The sequence below is a fragment of the Passer domesticus genome, chromosome 7 (assembly GCF_036417665.1).
Source record: "Passer domesticus isolate bPasDom1 chromosome 7, bPasDom1.hap1, whole genome shotgun sequence".
Taxonomy (NCBI): Eukaryota; Metazoa; Chordata; class Aves; order Passeriformes; family Passeridae; genus Passer; species Passer domesticus.
In genome coordinates, this window is record NC_087480.1 from 33,665,680 (window position 1) to 33,688,642 (window position 22,963).

At 43.3% G+C, this 22,963-nt stretch overlaps 1 protein-coding gene across 1 annotated transcript; it reads right to left on the reverse strand.

Moving 5' to 3' along the window:
* Nucleotides 1–2,299: 2,299 nt before the first annotated feature.
* On the reverse strand, nt 2,300–22,370 carry NTMT2 (N-terminal Xaa-Pro-Lys N-methyltransferase 2). The gene is made up of 4 exons (XM_064426366.1): nt 21,997–22,370; nt 12,643–12,818; nt 5,646–5,895; nt 2,300–2,574 (listed from the first exon to the last, which is right to left on the reverse strand). The coding sequence occupies exons 1-4, from the start codon at nt 22,238–22,240 to the stop codon at nt 2,300–2,302; spliced, it is 945 nt and encodes a 314-aa protein (XP_064282436.1). The 5' UTR covers nt 22,241–22,370.
* Nucleotides 22,371–22,963: the final 593 nt, after the last annotated feature.

Genomic DNA, 22,963 nt, shown 5'->3' on the forward strand with positions numbered 1-22,963 from the left:
TTCCACAATGCCATTCTCTCACCACTGCGTGAGAGTGAGTGAGAACACCTCTCAGGCCTGCCTGGCACAGACACCACTGCACAAGGATCTCCAGCAGCCCCCAAATGTTCTGCACCATGGCAGATGTCTCTGGCTGGAAGAAAAAAATGGTGCAGGGCAAATTAAGTAAATATTCCCTTCTTTTTGCTATAGGACTGACGCCTCTTTCTTGATAAAAATGTTACTTACTCAGTTTCCGTCCAATACCAGCTGATCAGAATGGGAGAATTAGTCAAAACATTCCAGAAGCATCTGTGTTGTGGGAACCATAGTTTTCCAGGCTATAGGAAACACCAGAATATTCTCCAAATCACCAGTGTGGTTTTCCTTAATGCTACAATTAGCCATGGGACATTAACAGGAGAGTTACTGGATAAGAGTTGATGGCAGAAAGCCTTCTGCTATAAACTGGTAATTCTCAACATGTGCAAACATATTGCCAGAGAAGATGAGTTATGCAATTAAAATCAAAATTGGAGATTTGTTATCAAAGGACAGCAATGTGTACTAAAATCCAGCTGAGAGGCTCCCTTATCTTGTTATCTTCAGGCTTCTTTTTTAGTTAATCCAACACAGCTGACAATATTTGACACAGCCAATTGTGCCTGCTGTCATGTGAGGGATGTTTTATAGAGCTCCTTTCCCCTAGCACAGAGATATTTGTCATGGTGCAACTCTTTACAAAGTCTGAAAAGCTTTGCCAGGATTGCATTTCAGGGCAGAAAGATGTGATAAAAATTCTGACAGAGTCAGAATGTTTCTAATGTTATCATTAATTTCTAAAATTTGAACAAGGCTTAGTAACATTTTAACTGAAAATTATGTTAAAAGTTCAATTCGAAAGAAGCATTTAATTTTGTCTGGCTAAAAAATTTTAGTCAGCTTGGGAAACTGTGGTTGTGTAGCCTTCTCTCATAACAAATTTCAAAATTCCTCCCTCGCATCTTTAGAAAGAAGAAAAAATCCACATTATGAGTTTGTTTTCAAAATGAATCTCTCTCCTCCCACAGCACTTTCTGTGCCTCTAGGAAGAGGACAAGAAGCTTAATGTACAATTTCTGTGAGCCTTAAGGAGATGGGCTGCATGGCAGTATTTTCAAATTCAGGCTTACACAGCTGCTCTTTGAATATAAATCATAGCTTTTGGGCTACACTAACACTCTCTGCAGTTTAGCACAGTTGTTAATTAATACAATACTCTATTAGTTCTTCTTACAGCCTTACTATTAACGTTCCGTGAAATCCCATTAGCTCTGCATATGGTGCCAGGCTTGTTCTGAATGTGGGAAAGAAAGAAACGTACAGTGGTATGAATAATAAAGACAGGCTTTCAAGTGGTTTCCACTGTGAACATTCTGAAAAAAAAAATTAAAAATTCCAGAATGTAATATGTGGGGCCAGCTTTTCACAAAATTTCAATGCAAACATGCAGATATTTGTCAGCCAAGTTTTCCTCTGGAGTGTGAAATCCCTTGTGAAATATGTGCCACTATTGTTCTACAGGAACATCAGGAAGAGGAAGTAGCTCCTAAAAATGGAAAATTAACCAGGTTGTTTTATTGTCCAAATTGACAGAAATTAAAAACAAAACAAAACAAAAAAAAAAAAACCACCAAAAATCCCCAAAACACCAAAATAATCCCCAACAACAACAACAACAACAAAACCCCAAAACAACAATAACAACAACCAAAAAAAACCCCACCAAAAAATCCCCCCCAAAAAAACCCCAAAACTGCATAGCTGATGCTAACAAAAAGATAAAACTTTCACGATATTCTTGGTTTAAATATTCTAAAGTACAGGTAGAGAGGACAGCCAAAATTTGGGTGAAGTTTTCCAGAAGTTACTTGAATTTCCTGCTTCAGTGATCTGACAGATCCTTCTTAAATTCCAAGAAGACTTAAGTGCCATAGTAAAAACCAGGCTTGTTAACACTTGAGGACTTGAGAACACCTCAAAATTATTAACTACTACAGAAACTTCAGACCTAATTATTTTCTATTGGATGAGTTTTGTACAGTGTTGACTCCTCAACGGAAGAGAGACCTGACAAGGAGGTTAGGAAAGCTTTTAAAAATGGAAAGAATGACGGAGCAGGTAGGATTTAGGAGCAGACTGTTCCTGGGAGGAGCTTTGTGGCTCTCTCCTGACCCTTTAGAAGCTGCTGCCCTGGAGCAGTGCATGGGTAGGAGGTGCTTTTCTCCTTCCCAGTCCCCTGGTTCATGCATGGCCCAGTCCCTGCGGTGCCACGGGACAGTCAGGAGTGGCCAGGGCCCTTCTGCATGGCCAGCATCCAGACAGGGACACACTGCTCGGGGAAGCCCTGCTGCCTCTCCTCGCGCAGGATGGTGAGGCCGCTCATCTCGATGAGGCTGTGCAGGATGTTCAGGTCTCGGATCACGCTGCTGTCCAGGCAGTCCAGGGTGCAGCCCTCCCTGGCCACATTGTCCTTCAGGATGATGACGCCGTTATCCTTCAGGCCACCCTGGCAGCGGATGAGGAACTCCAGGAGATCTTTGTCTGTCAGATATCCTGTGGGTGAAAGGATGGTGGTTTAGGTTGGAAATGGGGGTGTGTGTTCTATTTGCCATCTGTCAGAGCTGGGGCAGTTCTCTGCTGTTCATGGGGCAGTTTTCTTTATCTCTCCCACAACCAATCCTCCCTCCAGGAGATCTCTGCTGTTCATGGGACATTAATCATTAATTATCTTCTGTTCATGGCCAGTCAGTGTCCCTGCATGGCTGATCAAATTCCAGCATCCCATGGGGAGATGCTCTGCCCAGGGGAGGAGCCAAGCATTCCTACCTGGATACAATCTGAGATTTTGGGACACCCCAGCAGCCTTTGCCCACTGCATTCCCAGAGCAGCAGCTTTCTCCTGCCCTGCATTCCCAGAGGGAGAGCAGGCCCATCTCCAGCAGCCCTGGAGCTGCAGAGGAAAACTCCCCCCTTGTGCAGGATCCCTGCTCCAGCAGAAGCACAGCTGGCACTGCAGGAGGGCTGAGCCACCATGGGATGGGACTGTGCCACCACCCTGACCCACAGGGGGACAGCTCCTGCTCTGACTCTGGCTGTGCTTTGTTTTGTATTACTGCATTGTTTACTTTATTATTATTTTTTAAATTTTCTTCCCTAATAAAGAACTGTTATTCCTGCTCCCATATATTTGCCTGAGAGCCCCTTAATTCCAAAATTACAATAATTCAGAGGGAGGGGGTTTACATTTTCCATTTCACGGGAGGCTCCTGCCTTCCCCTTAGCAGACACCTGTCTTTTCAAACCAAGACAGACGGAAAATAGATTGCTATTAACCATTCAGACATGTCAGAAGAGTGCCTTGGTCCGAGTCTCTGTGGCTTGTTTATTGCAGAAAATTATTATTCTGCAATATTCTGGTCCTGTCAGATTTACTAGGAAATCTTGGGCAAATAAATGAGATCAAATACAAACTCCAGTCAATATTTGGGATCCATAGTGGTAGCAGCAGCAGATGTGGACCCAAGCCACTGAGGAGAGTGGAGAAAATAGTGGGTGCTGAAGGGTTCTTTAATCTGGTGGTTTAAGTTCTAATAAGAATCAGTGGCAGGAGGCTGGAGCCAAACAAATTCTTATAGGGAATAAGTGACAACTGTTTAACAGTGTAAGCAATTACCCACTGGAAACTACCAACAGAAGTGGGGTTTACCACCTCTTGAAGTCCTCAAACCAAGTGTGGTTGAATCTTTCAAGATACGTTTTAACTGAACACAAAATAGTGGCTTAGCACGGGGGTAAAGGAATGAATAGAGCAGCTTGGGATATAGAGTAGCTCACACTAGATAATCCCAGTCCTCTCTGTTTTTACTGCTAAAAATCTCTGTAACTTTGTGTTGCACTGTATCCTCCATCAAAGGAGTTCTGGGTCAAAGATCCAGCAAAGAATGCAATGCCAATTCCAGAACTCAAATTAAACTCCTCATGTTACTCCATACCCCTGGGATTTTTGCAGATATGTATATATTATAAAATAGTGCTTTTTTTCCAATATGTTATTGAGATTCTGTTTCTTATCCTTCCTCCTCAAAGATCAGGAGTTCTGTGGAGAACAGTGGTGCAGAGCTCAGAGAAAAGCAAAATGAGAACTCTCACATGTGAAACATCTAACATGAATAAACAAAGACAGGTGATCAGAAACTGAATAACTTGGTAAAAATAATCACCTGTATTTTCTAGTAAAACTATTTAGTTTTCTTGATGGAAGATTTAAACTTTTATAAATGGAAGTTGTCATTTCAAAACCACATTTTGACATAGCATGTCAAGTTTCTCTAACCACTCCTAACAAAACCAAAAAAATTAAAAAGAAAAAAGCCCCAAAACCTAAAGCTGAATACCTTTCAAGCTGAAGGAAAATGGTAATTTCTAGATGGAATGTAAGCTTGCACTTTTACTTATTTTACAAAATGTCTGCTAGGGTTCACATGCTTATGCATGCATAAGACAAATCAAGATCTCATTGGCAAGATTTATTGAAGCTTCTGAACACCTATTTTGGAACTTATTTTTCTCTTTCCTTGGCTTTTAGTGTACTTTCCTAAAAAAATGAGGTCTTCGAGGTGTTGCTTTCTAGAAGACAGTCCTGCCCTTGCTCTATCAAATTAATTTGTTGGTATATTTGAGCCAAATTCAAGATAGGGGTAGCAGTTTGATTAATTATTAAGGTTACTCCATTGATGGAGAAAGAAAATTCAGCTCTGTGTCTATGCTAAGAATGTGATATATTCCCTTAGTTAGGAGCCACATATACAACCTGCACAGCCTTAGATAGGTTCATTCCTCCTTAATTTGACTTGGATTTGCTCAAAAGGTGAGGCAGGAGCTACATTTACTGCAATGACTCATTAATAAAGAAAAGCAAAAATGCAAAGAAAAATTATGCCTCTCTAAGGCAATTTATTCTGACTTCCTCTTGAATAATTCCTTCTCTCCTGTGAAACTGCACCCTGGACACTTTGGTTCACAGATTATGAGAAAACCTAATTTTCACTGCACAGAATTTTTTTGTAAGGTACATAGCCCTCATTATGTGATTGCTCTAAATGCTGCAGGGCATTCACTGGGGTGGCTGCAGGAGAAGAAGCAGATGTTTCTTATAGGAGGAGCTACTGTGGGACATAACTAAGGGAAATTATGTCTGATAAACATCAGTGCATGTAATAAGACCTGATCTGATTTACAGGCATTGGTGATTCCACTATGGATTTTTTCCTGATTGTTTCCTGAAATACCTCCAAGCCTGGGTAATCAGCAGCTTCAGAAGCCACTGTTCACAAGTGTGGTCAGCCCTGTGTATCTCTCTGCACCTAAGAAAGAGCAGAAAATCCCTGTGTGGGGCCTCACCCTCAGCTGCACCTTTGCATGCAGGTTGCTCTCCAGGATGTGGCACATTTCTCCAATATGTGACCTGTAAAAACCAACTGGATTTGTACCCACTGCGCATGTGGGGAACTCTCAGAAGTCTCTTGTGGTGTGTTAGGAAGCAGCCCCAAAGATCTGAGAACCTCCTTGGAGCAGAGGCTGCCTGTTCTGTGAGATGTGAAGCTAAAAGATCACGCAGAACTAACCTGACACCCACTGAATCCAGATGACGTCGTATCTTTTAGGGGCCGGTGTGAATTCCTGGAGGCTTTTGCAGTAATACATCTCCACTCTGTCCTCCTTGCCCTGCAGGTAGTTTGGGACCTCAGCCAGGAAATTCTCCATCATATCCACCAGCTCCACACTCTTGAAAACCGGCAGCAGGACGTGCTTGCTGATCCGACCTATCCCAGAGCCACAGTCCAGGGCACGGCTGGTGCCAGCTTTCCCCACCCCCTGGGGATACAAGAAAATAATTTGAAATCTGAAAAATACCGCCTGAAAAAAATCACAGCAACCCTGGGTCTTAGGTTGAAAGATTTAGCCAGGGTGTGTGTTCTACTCTTATCTGTCAGAGGTGGGGCAGTTCTTTGTTGTTCATTGGGCAGTTTTCTTTATCTCTCCCACAACCAATCCTCCCTCCAGGAGATCTCTGCTGTTCATGGGACATTAATTATTAATTATCTTCTGCTCATGGCCAGTGAGTGTCCCTGCATGGCTGATCAAATTCCATCATCCACTGGGAGATGCTCTGCCCAGGGGAGGAGCCAAGCATTCCTACCTGGATACAATCTGAGATTTTGGGACACCCCAGCAGCCTTTGCCCACTGCATTCCCAGAGCAGCAGCTTTCTCCTGCCCTGCATTCCCAGAGGAAGAGCAGGCCCATCTCCAGCAGCCCTGGAGCTGCAGAGGAAAACTCCCCCCTTGTGCAGGATCCCTGCTCCAGCAGAAGCACAGCTGGCACTGCAGGAGGGCTGAGCCACCATGGGATGGGACTGTGCCACCACCCTGACACACAGGGTCAGCTCCTGCTCTGACTCTGGCTGTGGTTTTTTGTACTATTGCATTTATATTTTTAATTTTCCTAATAAAGAACTGTAATTCCTGCTCCCATATCTTTGCCTGAGAGCCCTTTAATTTCAAAATTATAATAATTTAGAGGGATAGGGATTGCATTTTTCATTTCAAGAGAGGCTCCTGCCTTCCTTAGCAGCCACCTGTCTTTTCAAACCAAGACATCCTGTTACCCACTATGTGTCCAGCCAGCCTGGTGTCTTCTCTCCTTATCTTTGCAGGGCTGTTGGGAGATTGGTAAGAATCAGCACAGATTTGGGTACCTCTGTCTGAGCTGAGCTGGGCTGTCACACTCCTGGGGCTGCTGCTGCTGGGACTTCTCACTGCATTTAGTGCTGTACAGGAAGTTTTTGCTTGGTGTAAGGAGAGACAGAGTCTCACAAGCTCCTGGCTTTCACAGAAGAACCACTACTCTTTGTAAAGTCCTCACAAATTCAAATGTTCACACCTCACAGGGAGCTACATGGCTAGGTAAGCCTCATTCTGTGCCCTGTAAAGGCCAATAAAAATGGAAGCATACACCAAATACTGCATGCAAGCAGTAACTTCTGCAGCACAGAACTCCTGAGGTGCCCATGGGCATTTCTACAGATACACAAAATCCCTGGGATCAAAGTGCAGTCCTCAAAACAAATTGTGTTTGAACGAAGATCTTGGAGTGGTAGGTAACTTGTGACAACTCAAGGAGTTTGGGCTGGAGCGTATACAGAAATTCTCTTTTAGGCATAGAGACAAGAAGGATGATTGACTAGGTTTTGCTTAACTGTTCCTTTTTTCTTCATAAATGTCATCTTTGGACAGAGATCAGACATGAAAAAATGTGGCACAAAGGCTGTGACTATGAGAAAATAATGAAGCACTGTAAAAGAGGGTTTGTAATAAAAGCTGTATTTCACCCCTAAAGCTTCCATTCTAGCTATAAAACAGCTCTTAAGAGCCTGCTGCTGTTCTGTAAAACAGAATTTCTGAGCCTACACATGCACTGACTGTGGGATAGGAGCTTCCCTGGCCAAAGTTATCTGTTAAGCAAACATATTAAAAGCAAATGTAAACACCTTTTCCCTGTCCTCTGGAACTGGGTGTTGAAGTGAAAGCCATGGGCCAAAGTCCCTGCTGCAACTTCACTGCACTCAAAGGCAACAAGCCCTGGAAGAGTCTTGCTCTTCCTGCTCATTGGGAGACCCCCCCTTTGTAATGAACCCAGCATAAATCATGTAACTCACACTTTTTTGGCCTGGCTTCAGTGGGTAATTCAGTGGATTATTAAGGTCAAAGGACAGCACTGTCAATGACATGACTATGAATAGCCCAGGCCAGCATCTGATTACAGGGAGTAAATGTAGAAAGAGCACACGGCCTTCAAGGGCTCTCACCAGCCTCAAGGGCTGCTGCTCCCAATTTGTATGCCCAGGAAGATTAATCTCCTGGTGTGTGCACAGACTTTCAACCCCACTGGGCTCTGGAGATTACCTGTTTGTAGTCAGCCAGAAAATGGGAGCCATTCCTCATCCACAGGCTGCACCGGGAACATATCCCACAGCCAAATGAAATTTATGAGTGCCCAATTTAGCTTTAGAGAACAGTTTTGGGGTGTATATGTGTCCTAAAGGACAGTGATTCTGAGTAATGGGAACTAAGTAGTCAGAGGAGCAGTCAATCTCAAATTTTGAAGCCTGTTCTGGCTTACGGTTCCTGGTGCTGCTTCAGGTCTTGGAAGCTTCTGCACGTGGCTTTTACCAGACTAAGAGGTAACAAAGAGTTCTGGAAAGGAGAAGGAACTATGTCTTGGATCTTTACAAGGTGGATTTGTTGGCTGGCAGGTAAATACAGGTCTACACTGATGGGATTAACTAAAAATCTTTGAGAAAGCTGCTGAGAAAACTGGGATGATTTACCAAAACCACCAACAGAGTGTGACAAAAAGCCAGGTAATTCCTTCAGCATTTGTGTTTCACAGAACCTACAGTCATAGGAGGGACTCAAAACAGGGAATTCATCACTCCAAACAGGGAATTCATCTCCCATGACACATTGCAGCAAGGACCTCTGGTGACACATCTCCGTGTGCCATTGAGAAGAAGGAAAGGAAATGGTCATGGGAGATGAAGTTCGATCCCACACTTTGCTGAAAAGGAGAGAGAGCTTCCAGCAGTCAGTTGAGAAGCCCTGTGAAACTCCACGGCTCTGTTTGTAATGAAAATGTTGACATAATTCCATGTTCAGCTAATATATTTTCAGTTTGGAAGTGCTTAGGGGCTTTGACAGAGTATTAACATTTTCTTTGGAAGGCAAACATTTTCCCAAAAGTCTAATTGAGTTGAAAATCAGACTCCTTATTTTAAAAAATGGTATAAGTGAAAACTGTAAGCCAGAACAGGCTTCAAAATTTGAGACTGACTGCTCCTCTGACTACTTAGCTCCCATTACTCAGAATCACTGTCCTTTAGGACACATATACACCCCAAAACTGTTCTCTAAAGCTAAATTGGGAACTCATAAATTTCATTTGGAATAAAAGAGCTGTGGGATATGTTCCCGGTGCTACTTCAGGTCTTGGAAGAGCAGAAAGGCAGTGAAGCTATGTATGACAAAAAAAAGAATCAGAGTTCAAGAAACAGATAAAAAAAAATCCCTGTGGTTTTCCTTCTAAATAAACAAAAAAGAGCATGTTTTCAACAACATCTCTTCTATCACCCTGATCAAACTGGAGAAAAATCACTTTTCAAGACGTTTTCACTCAGCAAGTAACCAATCACGCAGGTGAGCTGGGGGCAAGAAAGGCAGAAAGCGCTGAGGGCAGAGAGGGAGCCATAAAGTCCATAAAATCTCCATCTGTAATATTTTACACACCTACAGCTCACAACCGAGGCCGAATTAATGCTTCCTTTGTTTTCCTTACTTTCTTTTTCACTCGCTGCCTCCGGACCAGGCGCTGGGAAGCACGGTGGCTGCGTGGACGCGGAGGCTTTAGCACATAAATAAGCAGGGCTGTAGCTGTGCTGATAACCCTGTACCTGAGACAGCCTGGAGCTTGTCTGCAGAGCCCTGCTGGCTCAAGCCATGTTGCTCTTGGTTTGAGTTCTGCCCACACACACATAAAACCTCTTAACTCCAGCACAGTGGCACTTTCAACCCCGCTCGACTCGCCCGCGAAGCTCAAATATAAGAGAAGCCCTCAGTCCCTCCCTGTAATTCCTTCCATGTGCCCAGGCAAGATGAATTCTTTTCTCCAAAGAAACCTGTAGCTCAGTTTACAGTGGTGCTGAGGATCATGCTAAGAAATGCCATACCTGAAGGCATGCAACATCAGTCATGGAAGGGAAATGTCACTGTGTGGCATTTCCACGCCAGCCAAACTGACCCAGGAGGGGTAATTTGAGTGGAACCGGGCAAGTGTTGGTTTAGGGAGCACCGGTTTTGCCAGAATGTACAGTTTTTAATGAATAAAACTCTCTGTGAAACTGGTATTTCAAATCTAGAGAATAGTTTTTAGCCAAAAAAACATGGGAAAGAATGTTGAAAATGTCAAAGTACTTTTTTTTTTTTTTCTTCATAACTTTCAAGGAAAAAAGAACCCAAACTTGTCAACTTTCATTTCTAAAGAGCATTTTTTATTTTGGAACTGACTTGAGCTCTTGAAAACAAAGGGGAAAGCTTTTCAGAGGGTGAAACAATAAAAAAATTGTTCCGTTCATCTGAAACAAATTTTCCTATTTTCCAATTTTGTTAAACTTATCTTAAAAAAAGAGAAAGTACTTTAGGATGAAGCAGATTTTTTTTTTTCTATCTTGATCACCTTATGGGTTAAAAAAAAATATTTAACTTGGTAAGACAGTTCACTAGCTTTATTATCAAGTCACTGCTATGGAAAGCCACTAAATATCTGTATCTGGTTGAGCAGGATTCAAATTTCAGTAGTAAGAAAGAAAAATAAACCATAAGGAATATAATCAATTGGCTACATCTCAACAGACAGCAGGCTTTAACAAACTAAATCAGAATAAGCAAAAGGCGCAGACTCCTTTCTGTTCCTTTTTTATTTTTTTCTTTCTTGTTTGATCTTGGCCATTCAGAGTATCCTTTCTATCCCTGGCTAATTATAGGAGTGGGAATTTTGCTCTGGAGTATTTTGTATCTGTCATCACAGCTGATGCATTGGGTATGATTCCCCTTTGGCATGTGAAACTCTGTCACAGACTGTACTTCTTTCCTTTTCGGGTCTTGGAGAGGAGAAAGCATAACAGTGTGACACAAACCTGCTGCAGGAAACTGCATCTGTGTGATGTCCAGGAAGGGTGAAATCTTCCCCTGAGCACACACTTCTGCACCACTTGAATGCCACAAATGTCCTTAAAACAAGACTTCAATAAATTTTAAGGAATGTGCTTGACTGCGTTTCATTTTCCTTCTGAAAATGCCATTTTCAGAAACATGCAGAAATGTTACCATCAGCTTCAGCTCCTCACTGAACCTCCTTTGTATTTTCTCATTTTGTGTTCATTGACAGTGTGACACAGGGAGGCTCTGAGAAGCTTTTTTTGCCTCAGCATTAATACAGATGATTGTTGATGCAGAAAAATGCAGCTATTCACTCGTGTTTTTCTGCCTCAGAGCCCCAAAAGTCTCCCTTTATCAGGTACAGCAAACTTTGCCATCACTTCCCCTTCCCAGCTCTGCATGATTTCTATCTGTTATCAAGCCACACTCATTTTCCATCCCAGTCCATTTAAACTGTGCCCTTTTTATTCCATGTACAACATCTAATTAACCTATTGAGCTTGCTTCCCACAGTGGGTCGTTAAGGCTAAAAAAAGGTCATCTGGATATCCCAAATTTGTACATTTGAGCAGAAAATTAAAGATCTATGGCAGTATTATATAGAACTAGTAATTTTGTCAGCAGGAGAACTTCACAAATTTGTTTGTGGATTCTCTAACATCTAATACTGTTGTTGAGCTGATTTAGTGGGCTCCTTCCCTGGGAAAAGGGAAGGCTGGTCAAAAAAAATCAGGCCACATTTCTAAAGGTTTTCAGATTTCTAAAGACAGTTTTAGGACTCAACAGGGTTTTCAGAAACCTAAGGACCAAAGTGATACTGCTCTTAACATTCCACTTGGCATCTCCTTGCAATTCAGGCCAAAGCAGACCTTTCAAGACTTTACAGAACCTTTGGCAATTGGCCTGAAAAGGTGTTCAGTGACACTGGAATGTTGAAGGAAAAATATTTTGCCTAATGTGTAGCCTCTTCTATATACTTACAATGTGTAGGAGAAGGTGGGTTTTGTTGCAGCATTCTGAGAAATATCTATAAATAGGCAAACCAGAAACTGGGCATTTAGTCTCAGCTAGTTTCCCAACTGGACTGCAACAATTTGCACAGACAAATCTGCCAGTGAAGCCAGCAAGGATTTTATCATGAAAGGTCCCAGTCCTGCATTCAGAATTAATCAAACCCAGGTAAAAGAACTCCTCGTTGCAGCTTGGGAGCATTAGAAACGGATGTAAAACAGGTAAATAATGATGTAGGACCAGGCAAAATGTGTATTCATGAGCTAGTAGAACACATGACTAGACCCAGCAACAGTGCTGACCCATGACTGCAAATCAAACGTGGCACATTTAAATCAGGGGTGCCTGGATACCATGCATGTCATTTTTGACACATCACCACTGTCACATTGATATTTTCTGAAAAATCCTTTCACCCAGGATTTTTCTCCTGGGAAGCTGAGAAGCCTCAGAGAAAAGGAAAACAATTCTTCTCTCATTTGCTTCTCCTGTGTTTTGCTCATGTGGAATGTGTTTGGAGATTGTTTACCCACAGCTGATTGTTTCATTGGATTCTGTTGTGAGTTGTTTTCACTCTTTGGCCAATCAGGGCCAAGCTGTGTCAGGACTCTGGGGAGAGTCACAAGTTTTCATTATCTTTTTAGCATTCTGTAAGTATCCTTTCTGTATTCTTTAGTATAGTTTAGTTTAGCATTCTTTAATATAATATAGTATCATAAATTAATAAATTAACCTTCTGAGAATATGGAGTCAGATTCATCATTCCTTCCTCCGTCTGGGGGCAACCTAAATACAATACACCACTGCTCCTTGCATAAGATGAGATTAAATGACTCACCCCAACAAACTTCCTGAGGAATTCCCGTGAGGATTCGACGTCGGTGTTGGAGAGCTCGATGTAGTCTCCCATCATTCCCTCCTCCGTGGCCGGCACCTCCCGGTAGAAGTGTTTGGCCCTGGCGTAGAACTGCATCTCCCCGTTGATGACTTGGCTTGTCAGAGCATAAAGTTTCACTGCAAGCAGATAAATCGCCATTTTATTGTTAGTTGTGACAGATATTTCTGCCTTGGCTAATTGCTGCATGTGGTGGTGGAGCAGCAGCCAAAGGCCAACAAAGTGAATCCTGACTCGAGCCTGCAGCAGCCATGAGGGAGCTGACAGCTCTTTGTGAGAACAGAGGATATTCTTAAACAACCTTATAAAAGGGTTTAATAAAATAAACCAGGTTGGATCCTTTCTTTTTGCACCATAAAACATGTCCTGCAACCTTCTTTATTGAGCACCACAGCAACACTCCAGAGCACAATGATGAATGTCTGATTAAGCCCTTTTCTGACCCAGAGATGAGGCAAGTGAGATGTTTTAAAAACTTTTATTCCATTTTCAGTCTCATGTGAAGGGTGAGACAATACAGATGTTATAATTCACACCATCACAATCAAAATTCAACTATTTCCTAATTACAATTTACTAGAAATGTTTCTTGGCCTATCAGCTTTTGCCACACCATGCTGTAAATGCCTTAAAGCCAGTCATCTAAAATGATCCCTTGTGGGTCTTACTATAATGCATCTTTCACAGTTCTATTTCTCCAAAGTATCCAGTCTCATTTGCAAAGCCATCCTTTGAAACTTTTTCTAGTTCCATTTCTCTCTCAGCAATGTCTGTCCTGTTCCATGGCATTTCTAAGCCAGCATTTCTTATCTCAAGGTTTGCATACAGATGCACACTGTGTGAGCCTTCTGTAAGGGTTTGAGAATTTTCTATAAATACATTTCCCTGTAAACTTAAATTGAGCCCTCAAAACACCAAATCCATTCCTAAAGCAACAGTAGAAGGAAAGGTGTTGGATTGAATCCTACAAGACCTTGCAGGGATCCAGCCCTCCTCATGAAAATTCGGTGCTTTCCAGGTTCAGAAGTAATTTCAATCATCACACTGTGTTTTTGTGTCACTGAAAAATCACTTCAGGTTTGCAGTGAGCACATGCCAAGGACATCAAGTGGTCTGATTTTTCCTGGAAAAGCTGTGGGCAGCATTTACTACAGTGCAGGGTCATCAGTTCTGCTCTCACTGACCTAAGTGCTGTGCAGATTTCCAGATATGCTTTCCAGCTATTGACAGCTGCACGGAGAGTGCCCCAGGAAGAGAGGGGATGAATGAGGCACTTGCTGTGGTTTATTTTTAGTGATACTGTATGGTCTGTGGCAGTGCAAGTAAGCTGAACCAAGGAGCAGATGGTAGTCTCAGGCCTAAATGAGTACACAGGGGGACACAATTTAGAAGAGACAGTCCTAAATTTTCATCTGGCACAGGTCAAGGAGCAAGGTAATCAGTGTGTGACATACTGAAAGGTTCCTGTGTGCCAGAGGCTTGGATATTTCTTTCCTTGGCTTTGCTACGTTGCTGGTAACATACAGCAGTCAGTATTTTGAAGCTGTTTAATTAAAACCTGTGAGTTTTGCTGGATAAAGGCTATTTTGCTTTATTCTTTAAAAACGGAGGTCTATCCTCCACAGCCTGGGTTTTTCTGTACTCAATGTGCATCAGCATCTCAGAAGTATGGATTCAAAGCTCAAAAGTTTGGATTGAGGCAGGCTATAAGTTTTGCTTGCACATCCTCACCTCTGACTGTCTGGTGTGTGCACACAACTGCCCAGGCATTCTCCTGTGTGTGTGTGACAGACCCTCCACCAAAAACACAACTCCAAGCCTGACAGTGGAAGCCAAGCAATGAGGAGGGACAGAGTCACACTGGGAAGAAGCCTTTGCAAGTACCACCTTGCAGTGTGAGACCAGCTTTGCGGCAGCTTCCCAGTGCTCCCAGGGACCTGGAAATGCTCCAGCAGCAAACACCTTCTGAGCTCATGGCAAGAGAGGGAGGGAGAGCTCCCTGCCAGCTGCACGGAAGGACCAGGCAGCATTCTTTGTCCCTGCATCCTCAAACTTCCATGGGAGCACTGCCAGCTGCTGGGAAGGGGCTGAATGGGTTTGTGCAGGCCAGGGAACAGGAATGATGCCCTCCACACAGAGGAGGAGAGTAAGGCCAGAGGCCCTGAATATAAGCCTGGAATGTATTTAATTGAGGGCAAGCAAGCTCAGCGGGGAATGATAAGTGTGTGCCTGCCCATCCTCAGCAGGAGAGTGACATTTTGGAGGCAAATGAGGGGGGGACAAAGGAAGTAGGATAGGGAATAATTACCACCAAGGACCACTCAGAACAGAATAGTGCTATTGGGTTACATATAAGCAGCATGCCCAGCATATCCCTCATCCAACAAAAGCAGCATTACCAGCCCCTCTTGTCATCACCTGCTTAAGTCAACTGCTGAACGGATACTATTAAAGCTTTAATCCATTACACATTTATGTTATGCCTGAGAAATTTATACCACAAGAAGCACTGAGCCCAGCAAGGGTCAAACCTGGGAGTTTTACACACTCCACTGATTATATTCACGTATTCAGAAGAAACCATTTAGTTGAAGAAATTAATATGAAGGGGGCAGCAGCCAATCCCCAGAACAACTTGGCCAGGGTGGCTCCCAGAGCCTGGGAAAAAGACTCCATCAGTGGCTGGGTTATTCCCAGTAAGGAGTCTCTATCCTTATCCACAAGTAGCACCATCTTGTCTTCTCTGTGTCTGCTTTTGCTCTGTTTCAGAGGTCAGCCTGTCTGCTGAACAGAACTGGATCCCTGTGTGTTGGTTCTGTGAGATCTTCCATATAAGAACCCAGTGATGACTCCAGGGCTTGTTCCATGGACCTGTCAAGGGACAGTGATTTATCCCATTTTGCTAGATTGGAAAGAAGGACATTTACAGGCTGTCTGCACACCAGGACAGCATGAACAACAGATATTCAGAGTCCTTCTACTCAAAACATGAGCCTGACCTGCAGCAACACATGGGGACGGTATGGTGTGCAGGATGTCAGATCTGGAGTGTCTGCTCTCACATTTCTCACTCAGAACCAATATCAGGCTTGCAGAATTCCTGCCAGGACTTGCATGCACACACCAGCTGACTGCAGCTCCTCCTGGGCCATCTGGGGCCCCAGAGCCCTGCCCTACGTGCTGGCATCTGAAACCAGCTCTGTGTGAGCATCCACAGGGGCTTCTCCATGCACTAAACTGTGCAAAGATGTTTTTTATGCATGTCTGCCATCCCGGGGCATGCAAGGACATGGGACAGTGCAAAGAGGGGCACTGAACCCACAATTTTCTCCCGTGGACCCACAGCCTCTCTTGTACAGTGTGAGACCCATAGAGGTGATTTCCACCTCTTGCTCCTTCAGTGCTGCTCCTCCCTCTCAGGAATTTGCAGCACTGCCAACTCTCCCAGTGCACAACCCAGCTTTCCAGACACAGCCAATCAACCTCAGCTTTGATCTGCCTGGCAGCTGTGCCTGGCATGCAGGCTCCAGCAGCAGCAGCAGCACCCCAGGGAGGAGGAGGTTTGCCAGCTTGCAGGAATCTACCCCAAAAGAGAAGCCCCACATGTCCCTGGTGGCTGTCAGTGTTGCAGCCATGCCTCCCACTCATCACAGGACCTGTCTAGCCAGAGGCATCTCCCTTTCCATGACCCGTGTGGGACTGCTCATGCATCAGGAAATTAAATACTTGTGAGGCCTGTTATGGGTACACAGCCTGCCTTCAACAAATTCCATAAAGTAGGGCATGAGCAGGATAGAACGAGGCAGGCTGCAACTTCCTCAGGCATCACAGGGCGGGCAGCTGGCTAACATATGAGGTTCTCAGTGCTGAGGCAGGTAACTTGTAAGATTTAAAGTCAGAAATGTGTTTCCAGTAAAGAAGAAACTTTTTCATGGCACACTTGTCCCTCAGCTGAATCTGTTGGCAAGTCCCCAAGTGAAGATGGTTGAAGCAAACCTGCTCAGGCAGGCTGAGGGCACGAAGTGGCTCCCTAAAGGTCACTCCAGTCATGAGACATCAATAATTTTCTGTCACTGCAAACACAGTCTGGATGCAGAGTGGTGATCTACAGCTGAATGCCAGCCAATGTGGACTAGACAGACACTATCCACCCGAGCCTTCTACCCTGCAAAGTTCAAAATATTACCTCTCATATTTTCTTATGGATCAGTTAAAAATGTTGTTTTCCAGTGCATTTGGTCTAAATCTCTAAAGAAATGGACCACTTAACACGTAAGACCTGGAGCAATCCCAACCTGCAGTACGCTGACTTACAGTTCTTGACTTCAGGGTTTCCTCAACTAAATTTCCCTGGCAGAAGTAAATGTTGCAAGTAATTTTTTTTGAAGTTTTTATTTGTGAACATTATTTTGTGGCTCCAATTGCTTTCTGCAAGATACTGAACTAATTCCAGTTTGGCTGAGTGCTCCCTTTTAAATGCAACATCTGCTTTGTTCATCAGCTGAAAAAAAGTTATCTGTGTGCATGGTAGAATCTACCTCTCTGCTGTGGTCTGAGGACCATGTAAATTCTGGTTTATAGAGGATGAACATCATGCCACCCCCAAAGCAGATTTTACTTTTAGCCACGTGCCTCACACACGGGAATATTTGTCTCCAGGGGTGGATCTTCTCAGTTTTCCACTGGAGATCTCAGCCCCCTGGCAGTGAGTCCCACAGCCCGTGTAAACACGTGCATAATTTCCAGCATCTGAGCAGCTCCAATAAAGTCCACTGGGCTTAAGGGCTCTCACACACATTTAAGTACATTGTTGGATCAGGGCCTGAAGTTACTCATGCCTTTTATTTATAAATGTTAGCCTGGTCTGTAAAAGTGACATGTTTCTCTTAACAGGCTGTGATACCAGATAGCTCAGCTCCAAAGTAAACATGCCCAGAAGAGCTCCACCACTGAACCCAGCAATGGAGTGGGGGGAGAATGGAGTTAGCAGAGTTTGGAGGAAGCTTTGGACCTTGCTGACCCTGGGCAGCACCACAGGATTCAGTGTGAGGCTTGGTTTCAGTGTTATTACTCATAAATCGGGTTAAGCACATGCTTAACTTCCCTGCTAGGTCACGGTGTTGCTCTTGTTCTTTGCACTGTTTACACAGAGATATCCAGTCTTGAAGCCTGAGAAGCTCAGCCCATTTCTGCTCAGGTCCACTCTGAACTGAGCTAAAAACTGTCATTTTGCAGCGATGTTCAGACATTCTGCTTTCATCCATTCATACATTCATCCAAACTGCTGCTCAGAGCAGGGACAGACATGATGCCAGATGAGGTTCAGCAGGGTTTAGACAGCTAGGTTTAGAAAGCCTCCAGTGATGGAGAATTGTAAAACTTCCCTGAGCAACCTGTTCCAATGTCTGACTCTCCTCACATAAAAAGATTCTTTTTCCTTATAGCAAGTCTAGACTATTTTTGATCCATGGCCACCAGCCCTTGTCTTCATGCTGTGCAGATCTGAGCTCCATCTTATTCATGCTCTTCCTGTAGGTACTAGCAGGATGATATTTGGTCTCTCTTCTGGCTGAACATGCCCCATTCCCTTTGTCTGTCTTCTCAGGGCACGTGCTCCAGTTCCCTCACCACAATGAGGGTCTTCCAACTCATTCCATGTCATTTCCTGCACCAGCAGCTCAAGGCTCTTTTGCTACAGAAAAGGTAGCAAAGTTCCTTCACGCAACTAGCCATGCTTCTGTTAATTCACCCTGGGATTCTGTTGGCTGCTTTTGCTTCCAGGACATTCAGCTGCTGCCTACTAAAACTCCACCAGGAGGAATTCTCTGGCCAGTCCATCGTGTTGCTGCCCAGGGTTTTTCCTATCCAGGCACACGACTTGGCTTTTGGGTTGGAATTTCAGTGGGTTTGAACAGCACTAGGTTGCTACTGTGTCTTTCCTCCAGACTGTTTAGGTGCCTCTGGATGGCAGTCCTGACTTAGAGCTTGTGGGCAGGTCCTGGCAGTTGGCTGCAATCTCTGGGTGTGAGGATAAAACAGTCTATTGTATTTGTGGGGTGCCTCAGTGTTGGAAGGAAGGAATGATGAATCTGACTCCGTGTTTTCAGAAGGTTAACTTATTATTTTATGATACTATATTATATTAAAGAATACTATACTATACTATACTATACTGCTAAAGAATACAGAAAGGATACTTACTGAATGCTAAAAAAATAATAATGAAAATTCATTACTCTTTCCAGAGTCCCGATACAGCTTGGCACTGATTGGCCAAAGAGTGAAAACAACTCACAGCAGAATCCAATGGAACAATCACCTGTGGGTGAACAATCTCCAACCACATTCCACATGAGCACAACACAGGAGAAGCAAATGAGATAAGAATTGTTTTCCCTTTTTTTTTTTCTTTTTTTTTTTTTTTTCTTGAGGCTTCTCAGATTCCCAAGAGAAAAATCCTGGGCGAAGGGATTTTTCAGAAAATGTGAATGTGACATCAGTCTTCACCTCCTCCAGGCTACTGATGAAGATGGCAGGGGGGTTGAAACCAGGTGAACTTTAAGGTCCCTTCCAGAAAGGGACATTCCATGGTTCTAAACAGGTCCCTTCTAGGATTCCACTGAGTTCAAGATTTGACCACAACTCTCTGAGCCAATCACTTGAACACTTTTTACCTGCCTGAGTGTCCCCCTATCCAGACCCAGCCATCATAGCAGGATGTGAATTTCCCTGGATATGTACTCACAGCACATGAAGCACTCCACCAGTTGTGGGTTTCTCTGGGTCTGGATTGAAGGCCCTTGAGACAGTAGTTCATGTTCAGACTCAGGTGTTTACTATTTATTATCAGTAAAACAGTCTCATCACTGTTACAGCAGCTTTTCATTAGCAGGGCACAAAATGGCCAACAATCTCTTATTACAAGGTCTTTTAAGACTAAACTATCCAATTAAGAACTGACACCTAGATTATTTTCCCTTTTAACCCAATAACTGATCCCAAAGAGCCCCAGTGAGAACTCTTCTGCCCAATTACAAAATGCCACCCAAACCCATGGAAAAGAAGAAAGAAGCATGAAGAAGAAACCCAGGACAACACCCTATGCCCTCCATCTTCCTTCCATACTAAAAATCCCAAAACCTAAATTTCTCACCAAGTGATACACCTATACTACTCTCTGTAATTGATTTCACACTTTTGTGGTTTCCAGTCTATCTTGAAGTCTAGGAAACCTTCTCCATGGATGAGGGTCAGAGTCAGTGCTCCCCTGGGGGTCAGGGCACCCCAGAGCAGACAGAGAAATATTCCCAGTGCCCTGGGTTTCCACATACCTATCCCCATGCCCACTTTTACTTCAGGGCAATAACCAGGGAGTCAGACACATGCTGCATATTCACCTGAAGGCTGGGCTCACAGTGCATCCTCCATGGAGCCAAAGTAACTTGGATAGGCTGGCTATAGGCTAGTAAGATCATCAGATAAGTCTTAATGAGTCGGGTAATGAAAAGCCTGACAGAGGTTAGGTCTGATAGGAACATTTTACAAAGCCTGTTGGCCAGGAATGGAAATTCAATAAAATTCAGACACGAATAAGTATAGTTTTATGAGTGAAGCAATTAGGCCTGGAAACAGCTGAGTGGTGCCTGATGGGTTCTCAGCCATTTGAAACACTTAAACCAAGGTATTTCTGTGTTCATAAATAAATTCTGTGTTCTGTGACCCAGACAAGTTACAAGCACGATGCCAGAATTTTTGCACTCAATTCCAAGTTAGATGCTCATAATGGTACCTTTTAACCTTAAAATGATGCAGTGGTGCTTACACTAACAGTTAACACTGTAGGAAATCCTGCCTAGTTTCTAATAAGTTGTGTTTATTTTCAAAACAAATGAAAGAATAACATTTTCATCTACTTCATGAGATTCCATCAACCTGTAATTGATTTCCCTTCCTTTCCATCTTTCCTTCCTTTCCATTGTTCACAGCTACCCACCACAAGGGATAGGAGTATTTATCTTCCATGTTTCATTTTAAATAGCTGCACATATTGCTGCAATAAAAATACTAAGATAATAAATATTATATATTATAAAAATATATTTATTAATAAATCTAATAATAATATATATTATAATAATAATAAATTGCACATTAAAATACTAAGATAACATGGAAATGGTTTTTTCATTTTGCAGGATTAATGAATTCTACCTTCTTGAGCAGAGTTATCACTGGCATCTGCACAGTTCACACAAATAGGTAAGATATTTCTTTTGCCTAAATGGATCATGCAATTAGAAAGGAACCCCCAGGAATTCCCTTAAACAGATTGCACAGGCTCATCCATCCCATCTTAAAATTCCTACAGGTCTGACATTGAGTGTAGCCTGAACAATTCTGCTTAAAACAGAACACGCTAACATAATACAGAGTCAAGTTAAATCTACTTTTTAGTTTTATTCTCACAGGGAAATCTTGTTTCTTATTCAGGGCCAAATTTGCATAAGAAATGAACATTCACTTTCTACATCTAAAAAAAAACAAAACAAAAAAACCAAAACAACAACAACAACAAAAACAAAAACAAAACAAACAAAAAAAAAAAAAAACACACAAAAAAACCCCCAACCAACCAACCAACCAAACAAAAACAAACAACCCCCCCCCCCCCAATAAAAAAACAAAACCCACCAAACCCCTTGGAATTCTGTATCAGAGGCTGTCACTGAAATTTGTCTATAAACAAATCTCTGGAAGCATTTTCCTCCCAGAGAGCAAACAGCAGGTTAGACAATCTGCTGCAGAGATCTGCATAACAAAGACTTTTGAAAAAAAATTTAAATCACGCTCTTTCAAGAACTTGTCCAAATCAATACAAACACCAGAGCTAAGGACACCCAGAATGACAACAAAACAGGTATCAGGCACAAGAAAGAACCACCTGCCAGTTCTGCTAGTTTTGCATTTGTCCTTCCAAGCTCCAAACAGGTCAAAGCATGTTGTACTCAAATGATGGCAAAAACAGGAATGGTCAGCTAGAAACCAAACTTCTTGTTCACTCTTGCAAGTCTTTCCCTCAGCCTCCTCTAAAAATCTGTGGAATATTTAGGTGAAACAGCAGACTACTGGATTAGAGGGAGTTGGGAGACACAGTTGCAAACTCTTTAGTGAGCACTGCAGTCTCTTGAGTTGGGTTTCTCAAAATTTCTCCTCCTCACTGCCGGTAACCATCTCCACCATCTGACACAATCCATCTTCCCAGAGCACACACGGACACCCCAGCCCTTGGTTACTCACCCAGGGGGAGCTTTTCCAGCAGGTAAAGGTAGCACTTGAAGAAGTCGTTCTGGATGGCCTTGTGCAAGACAAAGGACATGCTGTGCCGACAGAGCTCTTCATCCGTCTTGTGCCAGCGCGACTTAAAGGCCAAATGTGCTGCTTTGTAGGCCATGATGAAGATTTTTTCTGGGAGAATGGACAGCTGCTGTGGCTGGTGCTCTCTGGAGGACCTGTCCTTCCACGGGGGCAGAGGCAGAGTCATTTAAATTGTGGCAATGTGCTGTCATTCTATATCGGGGTGTGTGGCAGGGGCGGAGGCGGGTGGGAGGGGAGTGAGAAATGCTGGCTCTTGGCACTGGCCCACAGTTATCCCTGGAGTGCTGCCCTCTGAAACAAGCAGGTGCTGGAAAGTGAAAAAAAAAAAAAAAATCCACCAGTGCTTAGCCAGGGTTAAAGTATATCCGCTCCAAAAAGGAGTGGCTTTAATTCAATTGTACTTTTTCTTAATCTATTCAGCTTTCACTCCAAAAGAACTCAGATATTATCCAGAATCTCCCTCTTACATCGTGCAGGGTGATTTTGTTTCTGTGTCTCTCCCTCACCATGGGTTCTTCAGTGCAGGGCACTCAAGAGGAAGGCCAGAAGACAGAGCATGGATGTACCTCTACACAAACTGTGAGTCCTAATAAGCTGTGATTCCAGCAAGCAAAGGTTTCCCCTTTTCAAGTATTTGTTCCAGGTGTCTGCAGTATCAGTTTGCTGCACTGCAGAAACACAGTGAAGAAATTGGATGTTCCCAATACAAATGGGCTGCCCTACATCCCCAGCAGCACTGCAACCTCCTGACAAATATCTGACCAAGTTTTTAAGAACAGCACAAAGGTGACCCAGCCTTCACCAAGCAAAATAAATCTTTTTTGGAAAAATAGACTTGATTTTCTTTTAAGCAGGATCAGTTCCCTAGTCCAGCTCGCAGCTGACATGT

Excerpts from the sequence above, each read along its gene's own strand:
- NTMT2 (XM_064426366.1), bottom strand. The coding sequence starts at position 22,240 with ATGACTCTGCCTCTGCCCCCGTGGAAGGACAGGTCCTCCAGAGAGCAC. Across the intron at positions 12,819-21,996 it reads GCTGGAAAAGCTCCCCCTGG|TGAAACTTTATGCTCTGACA; the intron begins GTGAGTAACCAA and ends ATCTGCTTGCAG. Across the intron at positions 2,575-5,645 it reads CTGGATTCAGTGGGTGTCAG|GATATCTGACAGACAAAGAT; the intron begins GTTAGTTCTGCG and ends TTTCACCCACAG.